At 44.2% G+C, this 20232-nt stretch overlaps 1 protein-coding gene across 3 annotated transcripts in view; it reads right to left on the minus strand.

The window, feature by feature from the left end:
* Positions 1-20232, minus strand: part of GRHL2 (grainyhead like transcription factor 2) — a 78057-nt gene that overhangs the window by 34868 nt on the left and 22957 nt on the right. For all 3 annotated transcript variants that reach the window (XM_066578634.1, XM_066578633.1, XM_066578632.1), the window contains exons 2-8: positions 17456-17642; positions 13786-13853; positions 9925-10309; positions 7222-7274; positions 6918-7071; positions 3299-3410; positions 2793-2887 (exon numbers count right to left, since the gene is read on the minus strand). In XM_066578634.1, the coding sequence (XP_066434731.1) occupies positions 2793-2887; positions 3299-3410; positions 6918-7071; positions 7222-7274; positions 9925-10309; positions 13786-13853; positions 17456-17642 (1054 nt within the window). The remainder of the gene's footprint in view (positions 1-2792; positions 2888-3298; positions 3411-6917; positions 7072-7221; positions 7275-9924; positions 10310-13785; positions 13854-17455; positions 17643-20232) is intronic.

A 20232-nucleotide genomic window follows, 5' to 3' on the forward strand; every position in this document is an offset into this window, starting at 1 on the left:
ATTCCGCCGCTCAGGGCTCCCATCCATCAGCTGATTGTCTTACCCCGCTGTCCAGTGCAGCGAACCAAACGTCATCAGCGGACAGGGGCGGAAGTGCAGGTACCGGCTTCACTCCCATTGAAATCAACAGGAGAGCCATACTCCTACGGGCATCCGGTGCTGGGCAGGAATTGGAATGGAAGCACGGCTCCCCCATTGATTTCAATGGGAGTGAAGTCGGTACCTGCACTTCCTCCCTTGTCCGCTGATGACTGACCCCCATCCATCAACTACTGATGATTGGGGCTCTGTGAAGGTCTCCACGGCCGTCGTGCATTTTTGCTTTTGAAGACGTGCCTGTGGAAGTCCCATCTATTGAAATAATGCATTAATTATCCAGTGAAAACTGTCAGATAAAATAAATAAAATTATATATATATACACACACACACACATTATATATATATATATACATATACATACATACATACCCACACACGACAGCAGAACGGCGCTTTTTCTGTCCAATCTGTCGCCAAGAAATTTTTTTTATAAAAAGTTAAAAAAAAATAATTGCATGTATCCCAAAAAGGCAAACAAAAACTACAGCTAGTCCTGCAAAAAACAAGCCACAACACGGCAGCGACAGAAAAAAAAGAGAGGCGCTAAGGTTATTTATCTATTTTTTCAATATTACCGGTAACTTTTTTTAAAAGCAGTACAGCAAAAAAAAAAAAAAAAATGATATAACTTCGGGATTGTTGTAATCAAACTGATCCACAGAATAAAGGGATCAGGTCATTTTTGCTGCATGTTTATGCCATAAAAACTCCCCCCCCCCCCCCCCCCCCCCCAATAACGACACGACTGCATTTTTTTACATTTCACTACGCTTGAAAATTTTTAATAGTTTTTCAGTACATTAAATAGAACCATTAAAAAAACGTCCCACAAAAAAAGCCGCCCTCAGACAGGAAAATATAAAAGATGTGATTTTTTTTTAAAAAAAAAAAAAAAAGGGGAGGAGAAGCCAAAAATGGAAGAAAAAAAAAAAAAAAAGGTGGCCGTGTCCTCAAGGGGTTCATTCCCCATACCCTGCACAAGTTCTCACCCCCTTCCCCTTAAAAGGAATGGAGACTATTTTCTTGCAATTGTATAATTACGCACTGCAGAAAAATTGTGTTCTGCGAAAAAAACGTTTTGCCAAAAACACATTGCCTTGGACTGCAAACGCAGCGGTTTTTCTATCCTGCAGATCTGCAACAGCAAAACGCAATTCCGCTCCGTGTGAACGCAGCCTTAACAATAATTATCTGATCTGACGATAAACAACGTAACAAAGCAGATCCATTAGAATTTAATAATGTTCTTGGCCGTTACAGAATAACACGTGCAGTGACTAAAATGAAGATGGTCACATTGGTGCGGACAGCCAGAAGTGGGACTAGAAGGCCGTGTTCACACGGAAGATCTCAGCATGGATTTGACATGGAAGCCACACAAAATCTGCATCAAATCCACTGTGAAAACCACGTCCAAAAGTGTTCAGTACAATCTGGTGCAAATATATGGTACAGGTGGTGCAAAAGAAAGAAAGAAGTGATGTATCAAAACATCTGCATGCAGATTGGCCCCATTGAAATGGGCAAAATCCAAGTGCGGATCCACTGTATCTGCAAGCAGAAATCCATGGCTCCGCCACAGAGGTCTGCCCCAAATGTTTAGGTCAAATCTGCGTTACCGAATGCACCCGGGCGTATTTGTATAGCGGACCATCGCTCAGGACCCCGCCCGATCAGCTGTGCAGGCGCATGCTGTCAGCCCCGCAATAACAGAGGTTGGCGTGGAAGCCTCTGCGCCGACCTCCCATGTAGTGGCCGGCACTGGTAACTGCAGGCACGGCTCTCATTGAAATCCGTGGGAACCGTGCCTGCAGTTACCAGGGCTGGCCACTACATGGAGGTTGGCGCGAAGACTTCCCCTCCAAATACACAGAGGTCGGAGCAGAAGCCTTGGCACCAACCGCCTATGTAGTGGCCGATGCTTGTAGCTCTGCTAGCACTGATTTCAGTGAGAGCTATGCCTGCAGTTACCAGCGCCGGCAACTACACAGAGGTCAGCGTGGACACTTCTGCGCCGACCTCTGTGTAGATGCAGCACTGACAGCATGCGCCCGCTCAGCTGGTCAGTCGGGGTCCCGAGCAACGGACCCCAGATGATCAGCTATTGATGATCTATCCTGATGATAGGTCATCAATAGAGATGAGCGAGTACCAAAGTGCTCGGGTGCTCGTTATTCGAGTCGAGCTTTTCTTAATATTCGAGAGCTCTATTTGAGTAACGAACGCCATTGAAGTCAATGGGAGACTCCAGCATTTTTGTATTGGACCCGCCGGGTGCCAAGCTTCTTTCTCTCTCAACCAGCCAGCCACATACTGCTGTGGACGTGCGCACGCTGGCAAAACAGGGTCAAAACGGGGGGGGGGGGGGGGGGTGGGGGGGGGGGGGGGGTCGAACACGGCGTGGTACTCGCTCGAGTGACAAGCACCTTCGAGTATGCCAATAATCGAACGAGCATGTTCGCCCATCTCTAGTCATCAATACAAGGTGGATTTCACCATGAGCCTCATTATGTTGATAGGAGGCTGACCCAGGTGCTTGGGTTGTTACATTGTATCAGTTTGCATACAATCAGGCAGGTTTTCAGGTACGGAATGCGAAGACAGTTACAATTCACTAATGGCAAGCAGGAATCGTGAAGAAGTAATAATGATGTTTATGTAACTCATGTAAAAGTCTCAGTAGACGGTTACCTTGGCTTCTTCATTCACATCCCAGGTGAAGGACACTGCATTGTAAGCGATTTCTTCAATGTTTCCAATAGTGTTAAAACTTTCCTTGTAATCAGCTGTGAAAAGGATTGGAAATGTATTAATGCATCAACAACTGTAGATCACCGGATACTGGGCTTTACTGAAGCTAGATGAAGGACAACATGGATCTGCCCAGAATGCCGAATTACAAGGATGGAGCTGAGACCAGGAATGGCAGTGCCAGTGTTAGATAAAAGATGGGACCTGGAGTTGGTAATCTTGCCAGTAGTGCCAATGAGCCTCATGCAGCCCTGGCACAGCATGGCAAGTTGGCTTACAGGAAGCAAAATGCTTAGAAAACTGGTACCAAAGGGTCTAAAGGTTCAGATGCCCATGTTTCTGGTGGATACCCTCAATATAAAAGAGTTGCCAACATAGGTGTTAATGCAATGTATAACTTTACAGCAAGAGGGGGGGGGGGGAATGCATAGAGTAGCTCTAGTTACCAATGTCGAGGACGCGCTGCTTGGCTGTGTGCTGGCGGGAGTGCCAGTATTTCCAGTACTTTAATTGTTCATCCCGATTTTTGTCCTCGCTGAACACAACCATGATCACACTCTATAGGGGACATATAGGTAGATATTAGCTGTTAGTCCTCAACCTGGGAGGCATCGTTAGTGGTACATTCTGCAGGTCACATAGGTGGAGTTGATAAAAGGAGTTAAGACGCTGTAAGACCAAATGGAGGAGGACATAACAGAGATGACAATCATGAATGGGATGTTTTTGATGGCTTGTTGTTACAAGGTGCCGATGTCCCATTTTACATTTTGCTAAGAAGTCCATAATTACTTCTCAATACATTTAAGGAAAATAGATGGTGTCCATTGGCCTTGTGTAGCTTCAGTGATTGTGAGAACAAAGTGACCAACATCTCTGTGCGCTTGTGTTTTAGTTCACTTCAATGGCCTGTAATACCAAGCCTGGCCACTGAAGTGAGAACGGAGCTGTCTGCTTCCTGCAGAAATCAGCTCAATGCACAAGTCCACTGGCCCTGCAAACAGCTAATTGGTTGGAGTCCCAGGAGGCAAACCCCTGCCGATATACTACTCATGGTCTATCCTTTGGCTAGGCCCTCAATGGTTTACAACTAGACATCTCTTGTAATTATTTATACAAAGCCCCTACATCTCCTATATGAATATGCAGAATCAGATATGAATGCAGTGTAATTACAAGATGCAAGAGCGCAGAGCGAAGACTAGGTTCCAATCTAAGGATCCGTACATTTTCCTGCTGCTCACTCCCGTCTCCAATGTCTTTCTACATGTACGAACAGGAATCCTGTCGCCATCAAACACTTTAATAGGAAGGATTTTCACATTGCAGCCGCTCCTTCCTAAGATATACGGATCTTTGCATTCCTTTAGCTTTTCCTCCTGAGGTTTACTATTTCTTCCTGCAGTAGAGATCATTTGCACATTCTTCATATTGAAGCTTTTTTCCCCCTAGTCCATGGAATGTGACCTTTCCACACCTGGTCCAAACCTGCCACATATCTACCAGGAAACCCCAAACAAAACCCCACTTTCTACTTCACCCCGCTAGTGTCACTCTATATACTCCCCAACTATCTTGTAATCGGCCGCATTGACCTCTTCATGGTCCCTGATGCACAGACCAGCATTTACTGTGTTAAAAAGCTGATGCCCAATGCAATCCATGTATTGAAATAGCCAACGGGCACATTGCCCCAGTTAGATATGTAAAAAGAAGTCCAACTCTGCATTTACTTGTCCACATTGACTTCAAGAAACTGGGTCTAAGTGAGTTGCATAAGTTGCCCATGGCTGCTTTCTTCCAGAAACAGCGCCACTCATGTCCTTGGGTTGTGCCTGGTATTGCAGCTCTTGACCTTAGTGACAAGTTAGCTGACAACCACTAAAAAATGGTTGTCTTCTTCTAGACTTTGGGGCCAAGTATTGCATCAGAGGGCCCACCTGGAGGAACCTGCAGTACTCCGGTAGGCCAATCTGACAATGTTAGCAGCCCTTTGATACAAGATTACTGGATTCAATGTCTCCGGGCAGTTTTAGCTTTAAAAGGGTTTTTTTTGTCACTACAATCAAAAATTTTCTAACAGCTGGGACCAAAGAAAGATTAAAAAAATAGGTTATGCTCACCGCTCTTTAGTTTCCGAGACACAACTGAGTGGCTACCGTGGCCCCGACAGTCTTCCAGTGTGTAAGTCTGGCGGATGTAAGCGCGTGACTGCCCCGAACTCCTGCCATCATGGCCCCCAGGATAGGATTCCCGATGCCAGGAGTTCGAACAGTGACACTGCCGCCTCTGGTTGGCCACACAGTCACCTGACTTTTTCTGGAGATACACAGTGAAAGACAGTGCTGGGGCCAAGGGAGACACTCAGCAGTGTCCAAGGGGGCTGAAGGGAGGTAAGTGCAGTCTTTTTGTTTATTTTACTCCGGGCTCAGCTGTTAGAAAACTTTTTGGGTGACAAAACCCCTTTCAAAAAGGGTTCACTGATGTAGTCTATGGACTCCATTGATATGCAACGAATGTCTTTAAGAATGGAAAAATACCTTTAGGATAGCTATAAGCTATAACTGATAATCTACATGTAAAACTACAAAGAATTGGGTAAATACAGGGACTCCGTATGATATGGAGCTAATGTATAGAGACTAAAAGCCCCATTGTTCACCCTCATCATAATGTTTGCCTAAGGTACAGCTGCTTTACCTAATGGTATTCAACAGGGATTCTATAATGTGGCTGCAGCCGGACCCATCCCTTTATTATAGCAAATGAAAACCATAAGGTCACGTTCACACGGGGACGGATTTGCCATGGATTTTCCGTATGGAAAATCTGTAGCGTTTCCAGTGGTAAAATGTGCAATAAAAATCTGCAATACATATCTGCGGCTATTGTTGCGCATTTGTTGCGCATTTTGCTTGTAGATTCTCTGCTTATTTTCCATGTAAAGGTCTCCAAATTCGTAGAACTAGAGATGAGCGAGTATACTCGCTATGGCACATTACTCGAGTGAGTAGTGCCTTAGCAGAGTATCTCCCTGCTCGTCCCTAAAGATTCGAGGGCCGGCACGGGTGACAGGTGAGTTGCGGCGGGGAGCGGGGGGAGAGAGGAAGAGAGAGATCTCCCCTCCGTTCCTCCCCGCTCTCCCCTGCCGCTCCCCGCCCCCCCCCCCCCCCCCCCCGAATCTTTAGAGACGAGCAGGGAGATACTCGGCTAAGGCACTACTCGCTCGAGTAATGTGCCTTAGCGAGTATACTCGCTCATCTCTACGCAGAACCAATCACAGCCATTGGATCGATTGGTTCTTTGACAACTGTTCAGCCAATCAATCCAATACTGGCTGAACCAATGCAATGGCTGTGATTGGATATCCAACACTGCATTGATTGGTTCTTTCACCACTGCTCAGCCAATCAATAGCCATCGCATTGTAGAGGCAGGATTTATGAATTGGCTGGGCTGCGGCAATCACATTGGTTCATCCAGCGCTGCATTGATTGGTTTTTCGACTGCTGCTCAGCCAATCACAGCCATTGCTTCCTGGAGGTGGGACTTATGAATCCCATAACCAGGAAGTGATGTTGTACGAGCGGCTGAGGACCGCAGGAAGCGCTTTTTTTCTGCACAAAATATACTGCGAAATTTGACATGCTCTGGATTTAAATTCCGCACCGCACGTCAATTTGCAGATTTTTTTTTCCTGTAACATGTGGAAGAGACTTTGTAAATGAGAACCAGTGATGAGATTTTCAGAGTTTCTTTGACCCTTTGCAATCCAATTTTGGATTCAGGGTTTCCTAGGGGGGGGGTTCTCTTTCCGCCATTATACAATGGCACCATCTGCGGGCTAGAGCCAGTACTGCAGTATGGGACATGTTAGGGAGGCCCCCTGAGAACAGAGCAGCCAGTAATATACAGTAAGAATACCCTGCCGGATGTCTTCCGACATCGGAGCTGCACAGGCTTCAATGAGAATGTCTTCAGACGTCAGACAGTGGATTGGAAAGGGTTTTTGATGGACTGAAAGTGATCGTTTCACTATGGTGACTGATGGATAACATGCCTTACCCTGACTTTGCTGATGGGGTGTCTGAAACACTTGTTGCTTCCAGTTTCGCTCAGAGTGACGGCATAAAACTGCCCTTTGTTCAAGTAAGTCATTGGTCCTTCCCCTTGTTTCTGACGAAGAGACTTGGTGGCTTCTAGGGTATACTGAAACGTGCTGCAGCATGGGAAGACATAGGAGAATATCGATATTACTTAATGTGATGGCCATCATATCTTAACGAGATCTTAACATTCAGCAAGCTTTATGAGCCGTGCATCCCCCGGGACATTCAGCAACATAGCCGAAAAACTCCTCCCAACTTACCTTGCTGTTTGATCATACATGAAGTCGTCCGCTACCGATGAAGGACGATATTTCTAACAAAAGAAACAAGTATTGAGGTTGGTTGACGATGCGGATATTGAAAACCTAAAAGAATTTTAATAACTACATTGTCTTAGCTTGGAGTAAAAGGTTCCGCCTTAACAACCCTGGCCATGGGCTCATATGCATTCAAGTGATTGGGGCAAAGCTACAACACCAAACCCATGGTCAAAGTGGTGCCTTAGCTGGAAAATGTGCAGACTTTCTTTTAAACCTACCTGTCAGTAGGTAATTTGCTACACTATCCTATCAAAAGTAATTGGATCTCTGCAAGACTCAAAGTAGCATTTATGTACATATGTTAATACTTAGTGGGGCTCCTTTGGCCCTAATGATATCAGATTCTCTCTGTGATATACTTTCAACTAACGTCTGATACACTCCAGCTGGTATTTCCCTACAGTCATCCTGCAAACATCTGGCAAGTTCTCTAAAAGAAGGTTATTGGCACATTAACAGTGGCACATTATTGTCTAGAAGGTCAAGGCACACCTCCGTGTTCATGGTTCTTGCCCCTACAACCAAGACCATGCCCCGTAACACATCTCCAGACCATAACGGAACTTCTGCCATACTTAACTGTTGGCACAACACAGTCAGGCAGGCGGCGTTCCCCAGGCTCCTCCACACCCATTTACATCCGTCTGATTCGAAGATGGAGTAGTGTGATTTGTCAAGCCACGGGATCTTCTCCCATTGCTCAACTGTCTAATGAGGACGCTCCTTGAACCACTGTAGATGGGCCAACGTAGCAGTATATCCAATAGCATGCGGTTCCCGTCACGAACTATGGCTGACGCTTCCGAGGGTCTGCATCTTATGTAGCATGGTTTAGGACATGTGGCATGCTAATAAGACAAGATCCATTCTGCTAATAGGGGTGTCCAAATACTTGTAGTAGGATAGTGTGTATAGTATTTGCTTTGTATACAAGACAGACAGCAATACCGGTCTTCAGGCCGCCACTCACATTGCAGAGACATGCAAGGAAGAAGTAGGTAGCACTGTGGAGGATTTAGTTCATCTCCCTTATTTGCATATTACCCAGAGGAGTGTGCATGGCCATTTGAGTCTCCTCTCTTAGTTTATAGTTGCTCTCCCTGAGAAGAAAAGAGAGCATTTCTGACCCCCATCCAAGGCCTCTCACTAGCAAAGCCAGACTCCTACTGTACACTGATGAAGGGCAAACACCCTGAAACAGCTGTCTGTACATGGATTCTGGTTTTGCTTTTAATTCCTGGTCATTGTAACAAGGCTTCTATAAAGGGTCTGACTTTGGCTTGAAGGAATGCTGCCTTTCACTAGGTGGCACTGTGGAGGATTTGTTCCATCTCCCTTATTTGCAGGAAGAAGTAAGATGGGATCAAGTTTCACATGTAATAGGCACTAAGCCACTAACCAGGATGTCCTGTCATTAGTTTCAGTTGATCCCAGAAGATGCCCACTACGTATTACTCTCTAACATTATTATAAGCCTGTGTCTGGGAGTGTGTACAGGGAACAATGCCATATAGAATATAGCCAAGGACCTCCCAGCAGGACCCTTCCTTTTCAACCAAACCAAGAAGAACCATTTGCCCTAAAATACACATTATCAGGTCTTCTTCTATGAATATGACCATGGGCGCACTGAAGTTTTCGCACAGACAGATAAATATATTCTTGCTCTGGCCGTGTTGCCAAACACCTATGTATTCCCTAAGATTATGAGTTTTCTTTGGCTCTTTTCTGCTGGTTTCTCTTGTTATACAGAGAAAAAACTATTTAAAGGGAGTTGTAAAAGTCTTTGGCAACTTGTTCCAAGTATGCTAAAACAAAGCTGTGCTTCGCTATAGGCTCAAATGGGTAGCAGAAGCTCCCCGCTTTGTCTAATAGATGGGAATTCCAAGTAGGGAACCTCCGCTATAACCTCCACGTGGGTATATGTACAAAGGTTTCCCTAACAGGGCTACTCCTTTAAAAAGTAGCTTTGGTTTGGAAGTACTTGGGCTTAAAAAAGGGGTTTTACTTTAATGGGGTTGCCCAATTGTGAACCATTGATGGCCCACCTGCATGATAGGTCATCAATATATTAGAAAGGGTCTGTCAGATACGAGCCCCAATGATCAGAGGTTCACCGGTCTAGTGAGCTTGTACAATAAGCTGATTTCTGCAGGAAACAGACATCGCCGGTTTCACTGCAGTGACCCGGTTTGGTCTAGTAGGCCTTTCACTTCAATGGGGAACTTTGCCTGTAATACCAAGCCTGGCCACTACAGTGGGAATGGAGCTGTCCGCTTCCTGCAGAAAGCAGCTCAGTGCACCACCATAAAGAATAGCTGAGTTTTGGGGTTTCCAAATGACAGACACCTACAGATCTACTACTGCCTATCCTACACATAGGCCTTCGATAATTTACAACTGGACAACCCCATTAATAATTTGGACATGCAATAGAAAAATCAAGTCAGGCAGAGAATATAAAAAGTCAGTCAGAAGTTCAGACAATTGAAAAGATTTGGAAGCAGACAATGATAGAGATGGGAGGGTGATGACCACCATTTATGGAGGCCAAGCTTTAGTACATGATGGTGATACACGTGCCATGTATGTGATACATTATAGAGGGATGATACATTTTATGGATGCGTTTTAGATTCTTACATCAGATATGGTTTCTTTGAAGCTTTCATTGTATGTGCTGTCCGGGGTACTGCGCTGATCATCCTTGAGGTAGTCTGTATGTTGGCTGATGTGCGCTCCGTAATGAGCCTGCTCAAAAATAACCCCTCTAGGCTCCTCGCTGTCAGTCCTGTAAGTCACCGACGGGGACATGAACACTGGGGTAAACTCCTCTGCTTTCACCACAGCAACTGATGACGTTGGAGCAGAAGTTGGGCTTCCAGATAGGCTGCTGTTATACTGTTCCCTCTTGGAAGATTCGACAGGTTCTGTGCTGAGGGAAAGGTTCACTGGATTCGTCTTCAGAACTTGCACCCGATTCTCTCCAGCACTCAGGTTACTCTGAGACTCGCTGGTTGGAGCATTCCTAGAGGAAACAAGGTCCAATTTATACAACCAGTTCTGTGTAGTAATAGCATGAATCTCATGGCAAAATTGTGAAGCCATTGGCTCCATTGTGTCCTTCCGTTTTTAAAGTATCCAACAAAAATACGGTACCAGAACACAGCTTGTAAGATGAGGCTATTGGATGTACAGCATGAGGATGGTCCCAGCTGCAGATTTGGTCACAGCTGCTGAAAAAAAGGTCAGGCGCAAGATGCAACCCGGAGAGCTGCCAATCCAGTTGCCTAGCCAATGCTGGATACTTCTCCGGCAAACATGAAGCTAACCTTTATTTTAGCTTATTAAAGGGAATGTATCACCTCAGTTGTTTTACTAATTAAAACTATATACTGAAACGTATTCTATATATCGTCTAATCGGTTTTCATTGGCCCATACTCTAATTTCCTCATATGATTACATGGTTAGCCATCTTTGCTGAATAGCAGCATCAGAAGATTTGCTTTACACTAGTAACTTGGTCATAAGAAAAAAAAAAATCAGAAAACAACTCATTGGCTTTTACGGTAATGTTGTGAGCATGCTCCGTTACACATGTATAGGCTATAGTGCAGGGAAGGGGAGGAGGTGAGCTGTGACCATCACCTATTGTGAATGGTGTGATCCTGTATTATCTATATATAGGTGTTATCTTTCATTGTAATCCAGCCTGCGATTAGGATTGTGATGATGAGATGACTGCTGACCTTGCCCCTAGTGAGTAAAAGTGACCCTTCCTTAAATGGACAGGAAGTGTAAGCCTCTTGTGATTAGTGGTTAGTGTGAAAACTGCATTTTTAATTTTAGGATTTGTTTTCTAGTATATGCAAATAAGGGAGGTGGAATAATACCTCAACACTGCCTTTCAATAGGTGGCACTGTGGAGGTATTAGTCCATCTCCCTTATTTGCATATTACCCAGAGGAGCAGGAATGGCCTTTTGAGTCTTCTCACTCACCGCCTAGGTGCTCTCCCTAGGGAGAAAAGATAGCGTTTTCTAGTATAGTTACATAGGTCCTTTTCTCATGGCAGTTTCCCTTTAAGAAATGTTGTTCTACCCAATCTATATCTGTATGCAGAATCCAGACTATGTATATAGACTCCACCATTAAACGGGTGCAGAAGTCAACTTTTGAATGTCAGGTATCACATAGACAATTGTACAATATATAGACACTTGTGACTATAGAACTATTCCATCTTTGTGCACATAGAATAATCTCTGTAATGTTAAAGGGAAATTACCTCTTGTATAAAATCAGGTTTTCAGGTTAAGCATTTTATTAAAATAATTTTCGTGATTTGTTGTAAATTTTCGATGTTACATTCTATCGTTAAGAAAAAAAATTCCTAAAATTGTGCAGTGTTCACACTGACTGGATGCCTAATTATAGTCGAACACTTCCTGTTCAGTGGAGAAAACTTTTCAGTAGTTCAGCAGTCATCTCTTCATCATCACAGATAGATTTGCAATGAAAGGTGACACCTACATATAGATAGCACAGGATCCGCCAGTCACGATAAGTGATTGTCACAGCTCACCTCCTACCCCTCCCTGCACAATTACTGCTGCACAGGTCACAGAGCATGCCTAAAACAGTCTCACATAAAAGTCAATAGGTCTCTTCTAGTCTATGATGCGAAGGGCCCATGAGGCTGCTGTAAAGCAAGATGGCAGCCCTCTCGGTCATGTACAGACAATAGAATAAAGTATATATACAATCAGAAAATTAAAACCGATTAGAAAAATGGAAAATATTTCACCATCTGGTTTTAATTAGTAGAAAATAGGGGATATATTCCTATTAGTCCTATCAGTGCTGGTCCAGCACTGTAGATGGACTAAGTTCACACTTATGAGCCTGCCTGCAGCTCTTCTTCATTTTCACTTCCATATCTAGTAGATAAAGTCACAACGGTTCCCTTATCTGCAAGAAGCTGAAATGCCTGGAAGTGTTTTATGAGTTTCCTTATCATTAGTCAAGAATGATAGTGAGACAGAGCAGGTAATGTGATCAACAAAGTATCAATTGAACTCTCAGATAATCATATTCTAGTAATGCGGCATATAGTATGTTAGTCTGTGGTCTGTCCCCCATATACAGGGGCAGTGTTGGGCTGGGCTGCCTAGGTCCAACCTGTAATATTCATTCTGTGGGCCCCCTATACAGCTACATGCAAATACTGCCTGATCCCCATTTGCAAATTCCCGGTTGCCACATTCCCCGTAGACGTCAATGGAAAGTAGGTGGGGCTCAGAAACTGAGGATACGTGCAGGCCTCCTAATGTGCCTTATACACGGGAATATGTTAAAAAATACTGCAGGACTCCCTAAAGTGATTTACCCGTTTTGCAGACATACACTCTGCCAGCAGAGATCGCATTTGGCTGCGTGTAGCACTGTGCGTGTCCGCTTATCACATGCACATGCATAGTGTGACTTTTTTTAATTCCCAGCTCTGTTTCATAGCAGGGTTGTGTATGAAAACGCGGCCCATAATACATCTGGGCAAAAAAAATGAAAAAAAGCACATACAGAATGGGTGGAATTGGGCTAAGCAGCAGCACATGTGAAAAAGACTTGGGTATACTAATAGATCATAGACTGAACATGAGTCAACAATGTGATGCAGCAGCCAAAAAGGCAAACACAATTCTGGGATGTATTAAGAGAAGCATAGAGTCTAGATCACGTGAGGTCATTATCCCCCTCTACTCTTCCTTAGTCAGACCTCATCTGGAATACTGTGTCCAGTTCTGGGCACCCCACTTTACAAAAAGACATAGACAAACTGGAGCAAGTTCAGAAAAGAGTTACCAGGATGGTGAGCGGTCTGCAAATCATGTCCTATGAGGAACAGTTAAAGGATCTGGGAATGTTTAGCTTGCAGAAGAGAAGGCTGAGAGGAGACTTAATAGTTGTCTACAAATATCTGAAGGGCTGTCACAGTGCAGAGGGATCAGCCCTATTCTCATGTGTACAAGGAAAGACTAGAAGCAATGGGATGAAACTGAAAGGGAGGAGACACAGATTAGATATTAGACAGTGAGGGGATCAATGAGTGGGACAGGTTGCCACGGGAGGTAGTGAGTTCTCCTTCAATGGAAATGTTCCAACAAAGGCTGGACAAATATCAGTCTGGGATGATTTAGTGATCCTGCACTGAGCAGGGGGTTGGACCCAATGACCCTGCAGGTCCCTTCCAACTCTACCATTCTATGATTCTCCATGTGCAACCCAGGTGGGAGGCTGGGGGTCCACTCCTAGCTTTGGGCCCACAGGTGGATTCACCTATACCCCTTTGGGCCAGCCCAAGCCTATACAGAGCAATATTTTAAAAGGTTTTCCCATATTAACTAGGGATCCACAGAAGTTCACGTTAGTAGAGATGCTTGGTGACATCCCTATAAGACCCTTCAGCCGGACATCAGACCGTCACATAAAGAGACACATTTTACCTTTTGTCCTGGTCATCATGGACATCATTCATTTTATTCAAGGACAGCAGCCTTTTCTCCCTTGGGACCTACGAATGGCAAGACACAATTAATTAAACCAATAGATTCACTTTAGAAGAAAATCCCCCCTACTCACAATAAAGGCGCCTTTATACGGAACGATTATCGTTAAAAAACAAAAAACGCTCAAATTTATACGATAACCATTTACTGTAAACGGCCGACGATTCAACAACGAGTGACAATTCATTGACTTCTCGTTTATCGCTCATTTACTGCATTCATAAAAACCATTGTTCGCTCGTTTACACGCCGTTGCATGTGAACAGCGACCGTTTAGTCGTTCCCATTCACTGCTACAGCGGATGTGAATGGGCGAACGATTTGTGCGCAAACAGGCGAGCGATTATCTGCCTGTGTAAACAGGCTGCACAAGCCAATTCTTCAATTGTTTGCTCGTGCGAACCATAAATTGCTTAGTGTAAAGGTGCCTTGAGGGCTCCTTCAGACGAACGCATTTGTGCGCAATACGCAGAGAACAGAGCCCATTGATTTCAGCGGGTTGGTTTGCGGTCCTCATTTTTGTGCGAGCATTTCATATACGTGGGGAATAAAATGCAGCATTTCATGTGCATTTGCCCCATGGTCCCCATAGACGTCTATGGGAGGTGTGCAAATGCGCATTCAATACACTGCGCAATTTTACGAAAAAAAGAACAAATCTGAACCTCATTAGACTAAATTATCTTTTATATCACGGGGGGGGGGGGCGCTCATGTGACCATGCCCTGCAAGAGCAAACAGCACAGTAAAATGCGCTAACATGGTGTAAATGCGTAATCCGCATCCACTGCATCCCCAATAGTTCTGCCAGTGGTGCTGGCCTTAGATTAAACGGCACCCTGGGCTAAATTTCTTTTGCCCCCTTCCTCACTCCTCCTCCATCATAACCAAAAAAAAAACAAACATATATTCCACTCATGGACTGACTGGCAAATTTTAGCCTTTGGAACAAGCACACAGCACTGGCCCGTGACTACCGTGTTTCCCCGAAAATAAGGCACCCCCTGAAAATAAGGCACCCCCTGAAATTTGCAGAAGTCCCAAATATAAGGCACCCCCCGATAGTAAGGCATAGTAAAGTGTGCAGGCCAGTCAAGAGGCCTGTCCCCTGCTGCCATCTCCGTTGTCTCCTACCTTCAGATGTATAGGTAAATCTGCAGACAGTCTGCTGTTATCCTGTCCCTGCTGTGCTGTACGAGTGTGCTGTTGTGAGCTCCCCTTGCTGGCTAGAAAAGTCCATACTGTACATTCTGTTCCTGCTGTACATGTCTGCTGTGATGAGCTGCCCCTGGTTGCCGCAAGCTGCAATACCATCCTTGCTTACAAGTGGTACAGGAACTTCTGTCTGCAGACAGGTACGTTACTTTACAGCCCTTATTTTTTTATGGCTCGGTATGTGAGTCAGGCACCCTGTGTGATTCTTAAGGCTGGGTTCTCACAGAGCGTATTTCCAGCAGAAATCTCGCAGTTTGGCCACAGCGATAAACAGCGAGATTTCCGCCGGGAAAGAGCTGCTTCAAAACCCACGGCACTCAGCCGCTTGTTTTGAAGCAACCTGGCTCCACGCTTCTCCGTTTCTGTGGCCGGTGAATCCGCACCACAACACCGGCTTCTCCCAGCTTTGCCGTGACAGATTTGCTGTCCCATGTGGACGAGATTTCTGAGAAATTTCGTCCACAAAGCTGGCCAATTGAGGGATTAGCGGCCACAGACGGATTTGCCGCGGCAAAATAAGACACGCCCTGAAAATAAGACATCGCGCATATTTGGGAGCAAAAATTAATATAAGACGCGTCTTATTTTCGGGGAAACAGGGTAGCAGCCCCCCTTAAAGGGGTATTACCATCACGACTTTTCATAGCAGAGATGGAAAACCACAGCTATAGTTACTGGCCAGAGCCTACGGAAACAGCAGAGTACTTCTGCCCAGAGCTGTGCTATGCCGTTTCCATATCTCCTATTCACTTCATCAAAAGGGCCACTTTTGTGATATTTTTCTTTCATTCATTATGTAGCTACCCCCAGTATATAAGTTGGCTAGTGTTACCTTGGTTAGTTATTTTCTTTTTGAAAGTCCTGGCGTCTTTTTCCTCAGATGATCATGTGATCTCAGTTCTTAACAGATCAGATCTCCTTGAGGTTATGTATTCATTGTCTAGTCAATTTCTCAGTCTGTATGATGCTATTACACAGGATCTGGCTGCAGGGGGGCACAGTCATTCCTGTCACAGTTACTGATGAGGATCACACAGCTCCTGTCACACAGCTATGATAGAGGAGATCACAGCTCATCCTCCTGACTGTACACGTATGGCCTGTAGCTTATTTAAAAGACTATAGGAGCTGATGATAATTAACCCCCCTCCCTTGCAGAAAGAAATGGTATAGCTGTGCTGATGCATTATGAGATAGATGTGAAGGTAAAACCAAAATCTTTCGGCATCAAGATGGTGGCTGATAAAAGGGTTACACTTAAGGGAATATACAGAGGAGACCCCAAGACAGGCAATCAGGTGAGGGGGTCAGAAATGGAAAAATGTGTTTTTGCTACAGTGGCCCTTTAAGAACTATATAAACAGCATTGGATTGAAGTGTTTGTCTGTTTCTGTCAGGTGGTTGGAAAAATAGGGCCAGGTTTTAGCCATGAAAAGCCAATATGGGAATACCCCTTTAAGGGTGGCAACACACAGCACAACTGACCACTCAAGTTACTGGCAAATCTGTGCAGTCATTGGTCACCAAAGGTGGGCATGATCTGGCTGTGGGCAACTAGCCACATTGTGTCCTTCCATTTTTAACTTCTATATTTAACAAAAATACGACACCAGAACCAAGCTCATAGCATGAATACAGCCCCGGAATAAAGCTAAAAACATCAATACAGTACAATACAAGAATCAAGCTCATTAAGTAAATACAGCACCGGACACAAGCTCTTCCTATAAATTCAGTACTGGAACCAAACTCATGCATAAATGCAGAACCATAACCCTAACTCATAAAATACATAAAGCACCAGAACCAAGAACTAGAATTCTTCTCTATATGGTCAGTTTCAGAATAGCATATTAAGGCTGTATTCAAATGAGTGGGATGCAAGTCAGTGAAAAATTGACAGTTTTTCCTGCAATTTCACTCCAATTTTTGTGCATGAATGTTGCCTTTTTGCAATAAAAACACATTTTGCTTCAGATTTCCTGCATTTTTCACAGGCATGAAAAAAAAGTGTACGTGGTACCAATAGTCAAGTTTATTATACCATGTGCACTTTTTTGATAACTTTAGCCAATTTGCACAATTTTTGCAATGTCAGATAATGATATACTTTATGACACCACTGCGAACCTTTTCCCCAGTGTCCTGGATTCATTGAAATGACATAACCTTCAATTAGTAGCCATAAGGACAATGCCAGTATGTATGTCAGCATTACTGCAAACGGTGGATCACAAAACCCATCAGCTCTAGGGAGGAGAGTAGATTGACTGTGTGCCTATTAGGTATATTATACATGACGCATCCTCTAGAAGTGTGGTCAGGACTGGGTGATCAGTGCTTCAAAATGTGAAAAAACAAGAAAAAACCCGACTTAACATAGCAACTATACCTTGTAATAGTCATATAAAAGCCCAAGAGCAGCAGCGCTGTCCTCATCTCCATTTATACTCATCATCGCCTTTGTTGCGGCCGTCAAGGGATTTTCCAAGTAAGTCTTCCAGGCCTCATCCTCACTGGTGTACGGCCGCCGGGAGTTGAAAGCTGCTTCATTGGGAACCAAGACCACAAGCCTTTTACTATAGGAAGGGAAATAATAGGCGCATGTTACAACATTGGTATAGAACAGACCATCACATCAGTCTATCAATATTGAACAGTGTGGAACCTAAGTATCTGGTAATAGGTCCATAGGTAGGACTGGACACCACAATTGGATCATCCATGTAGATTAGTCCAAAAATTGTTGCCATCCATTCTTTAAGAACAGGACTACATGCAAAAATTTCTAAGAACTCTTTGGTTGACATAGTTCAATTCGGCTGAATTCATATATTCGTAATATTCTGCATTTTAATATCTGTATGAGGAGGTTAAAGATGAGCAGTCAGCTCTCCGGACGTCTTGTATTCCCCATAAAAATCATTCATTGCGGCTTTCTTGCAAAAAAACAAAAAAGTCAACACCTGTCCAGAGGTCGTGTATGGTGTTGAAGCTCCGTCCCATTCACTTCAATGGAGAAGAAGAGCTGCAATACCACACACAACCTTTAGACAAGTGTGGCGCTCATTGAGTAAGACAGCAGTTTTTCTAAACCTGTATGACCTGACCCCTTTAAGCGTTTTTTTTTTTTATATTGAGTCACTAAAATGGTTTCCTAGGCTTTGAAGAAATGGAAGGAACAAAAATAGGAGTGTTTTTGGTTATGTCATTCTTGGCACAGTTGTTTCCAACACATTCTTAGATCTTGGAGGAATACCATCTACATGAGAGGCTTCCAGTGTAACACAGACATGGAAGTAGACATACACTGTTTACTGGTGCCTCGTCTGTTACGGGTCTTAGAAGATACCCATCTCCGAGGAGTGTAGACCATCCGTAGAATGTGCCGTTAATGGAAGCCGTGTTATGAAATGTACCCTGGAAACGCCACGAGGATCAAGATATTTCAGATTCCTCATTTATGGATAAATAAAAGTTGTCAAGGGCTTAAGAAAAGCTATTACCACCCAAGAACATTCATAGTAAGAGGTCTCCAATATGGAGGCGATGCACTCCCTATAAGGAAAATAGAAAAATAGCTGCATGTCCTATTTTTGGGTGATTCTGTCCATTAGTTCCTATGGGAGGAGGGAAAAAACAAAAATGCAACAAAATGCAAGTTTCTCCCTACTATGATGTGATTTTTCTGTTTTTAACTATTAAAACAATCTGTGATTTTCATGGTTTCAGGAAAAAGTCTTTGTTTACAAGTGTGATATGGATCCGAGCTCCTTGGACCGATATTGCACTCGCTGTGTAAATATAGCCTCAGGGTCATTTCTCAGCTTTTCAAAGAGCCAGATAGCATATAAATCTTATCTAATGTATGTTCCATGGTCAGACAAGCTCACCAGGTTGGGTAATCAATAATTGAGTTGTGAAGGTCCACCACTTGGGATCCCCACCGATCAGCTGATTTCCAATCGGCCATCAGTTGGGGACAGGAAGCAGATAGCGCAGTCAACATAGTGGTGGCCCAAGGTTGGTTCTACAGGCATAGCTCCCATTGAATTTAACTGGATCTGTGCATGCAGTACCAACACGGATATCTGCACTGACAGTGGGCTGGGTGGTCGGATGATTGGTGGGGATCCTGAGCAGCAGAGCCCTGCCAATCAACTATTGATAGGTCATCAACAGTAAAAGTAAAGGCCCATTTACACTGGATGATTATCGCTAAAACTTCGCTCATCGGCGATCGTTTTAGCAATCATCAGTGCATGTAAATGGGTGTGGGGTATCTGCATTTCGGGCTCTTTTTGCTGAAAGGTGCTAGTTGAAGTCACTGGACAACTGTTGGCTTTTACAGACATCAGCATTCCTCCATAGCAAAGAGCTAAAGGGGTCTTTCAGGAATTTAAAAAAAAAAAAAAAATTGCGATGGAGGGGGGGCAGATAATGGTATGAAATACAGAAAAGGAACTACAATTGCCCTTTAAATGTTCCGGCACTCCGGCGCCACTGTTCCAGGCACTGAAGCTACTAGACCAGTAACATGCCATCTATCATTCACGTGACTGCTGTAACCAATCATTGGCCTTAGTGGATGCCGCTAATAGAGACACGGCTACTGAGGTCAGTGATTGGCTGCAGAAGATACATGGTTGATGAACAGCACAAGACCATTTCAAAAGCTACCAAGAAAGGGGCAGCAGAAACCAGACCTCTGGCACTAGAGCGTTGGGGTATTTAAAAGGGGTTCTTTTTTTTTGTTTCACCCCGTTGTCTGCCTCCTGGCAATTTTTCTTTTCCCTTCAGAAAACCCCTTTAAGATAGCCATACACCTTAGATTGCCGTTGACAAAACTCTTGTACAGCCAACATCTATTCCTCCCAGTCCCCCCCCCCCCCCATATAGATGTGCGTTGGGTTTGGCCAAGCATGCTCGTCTTCTCAACGGGGAATGGAGAATAATTACCCGCTACCAGACCCCTTTGGCAAGTTGAGACTTATCTCCTATGGAAACAAAGGGTAAGTTGACATATAACTTGCCCGATCCTTCTTTCCCCTGATATTTGCCCTAGGATGATAGTTGGGAATTGGCAGGCTTGATCAATATTCATCTAATAGGCACGTATGGGCACCTTTACACTTGTTAGTTAATAAAGAGACAAGCCCTCCATCAGTG

Source organism: Eleutherodactylus coqui, chromosome 9 (genome assembly GCF_035609145.1).
Source record: "Eleutherodactylus coqui strain aEleCoq1 chromosome 9, aEleCoq1.hap1, whole genome shotgun sequence".
Taxonomy (NCBI): Eukaryota; Metazoa; Chordata; class Amphibia; order Anura; family Eleutherodactylidae; genus Eleutherodactylus; species Eleutherodactylus coqui.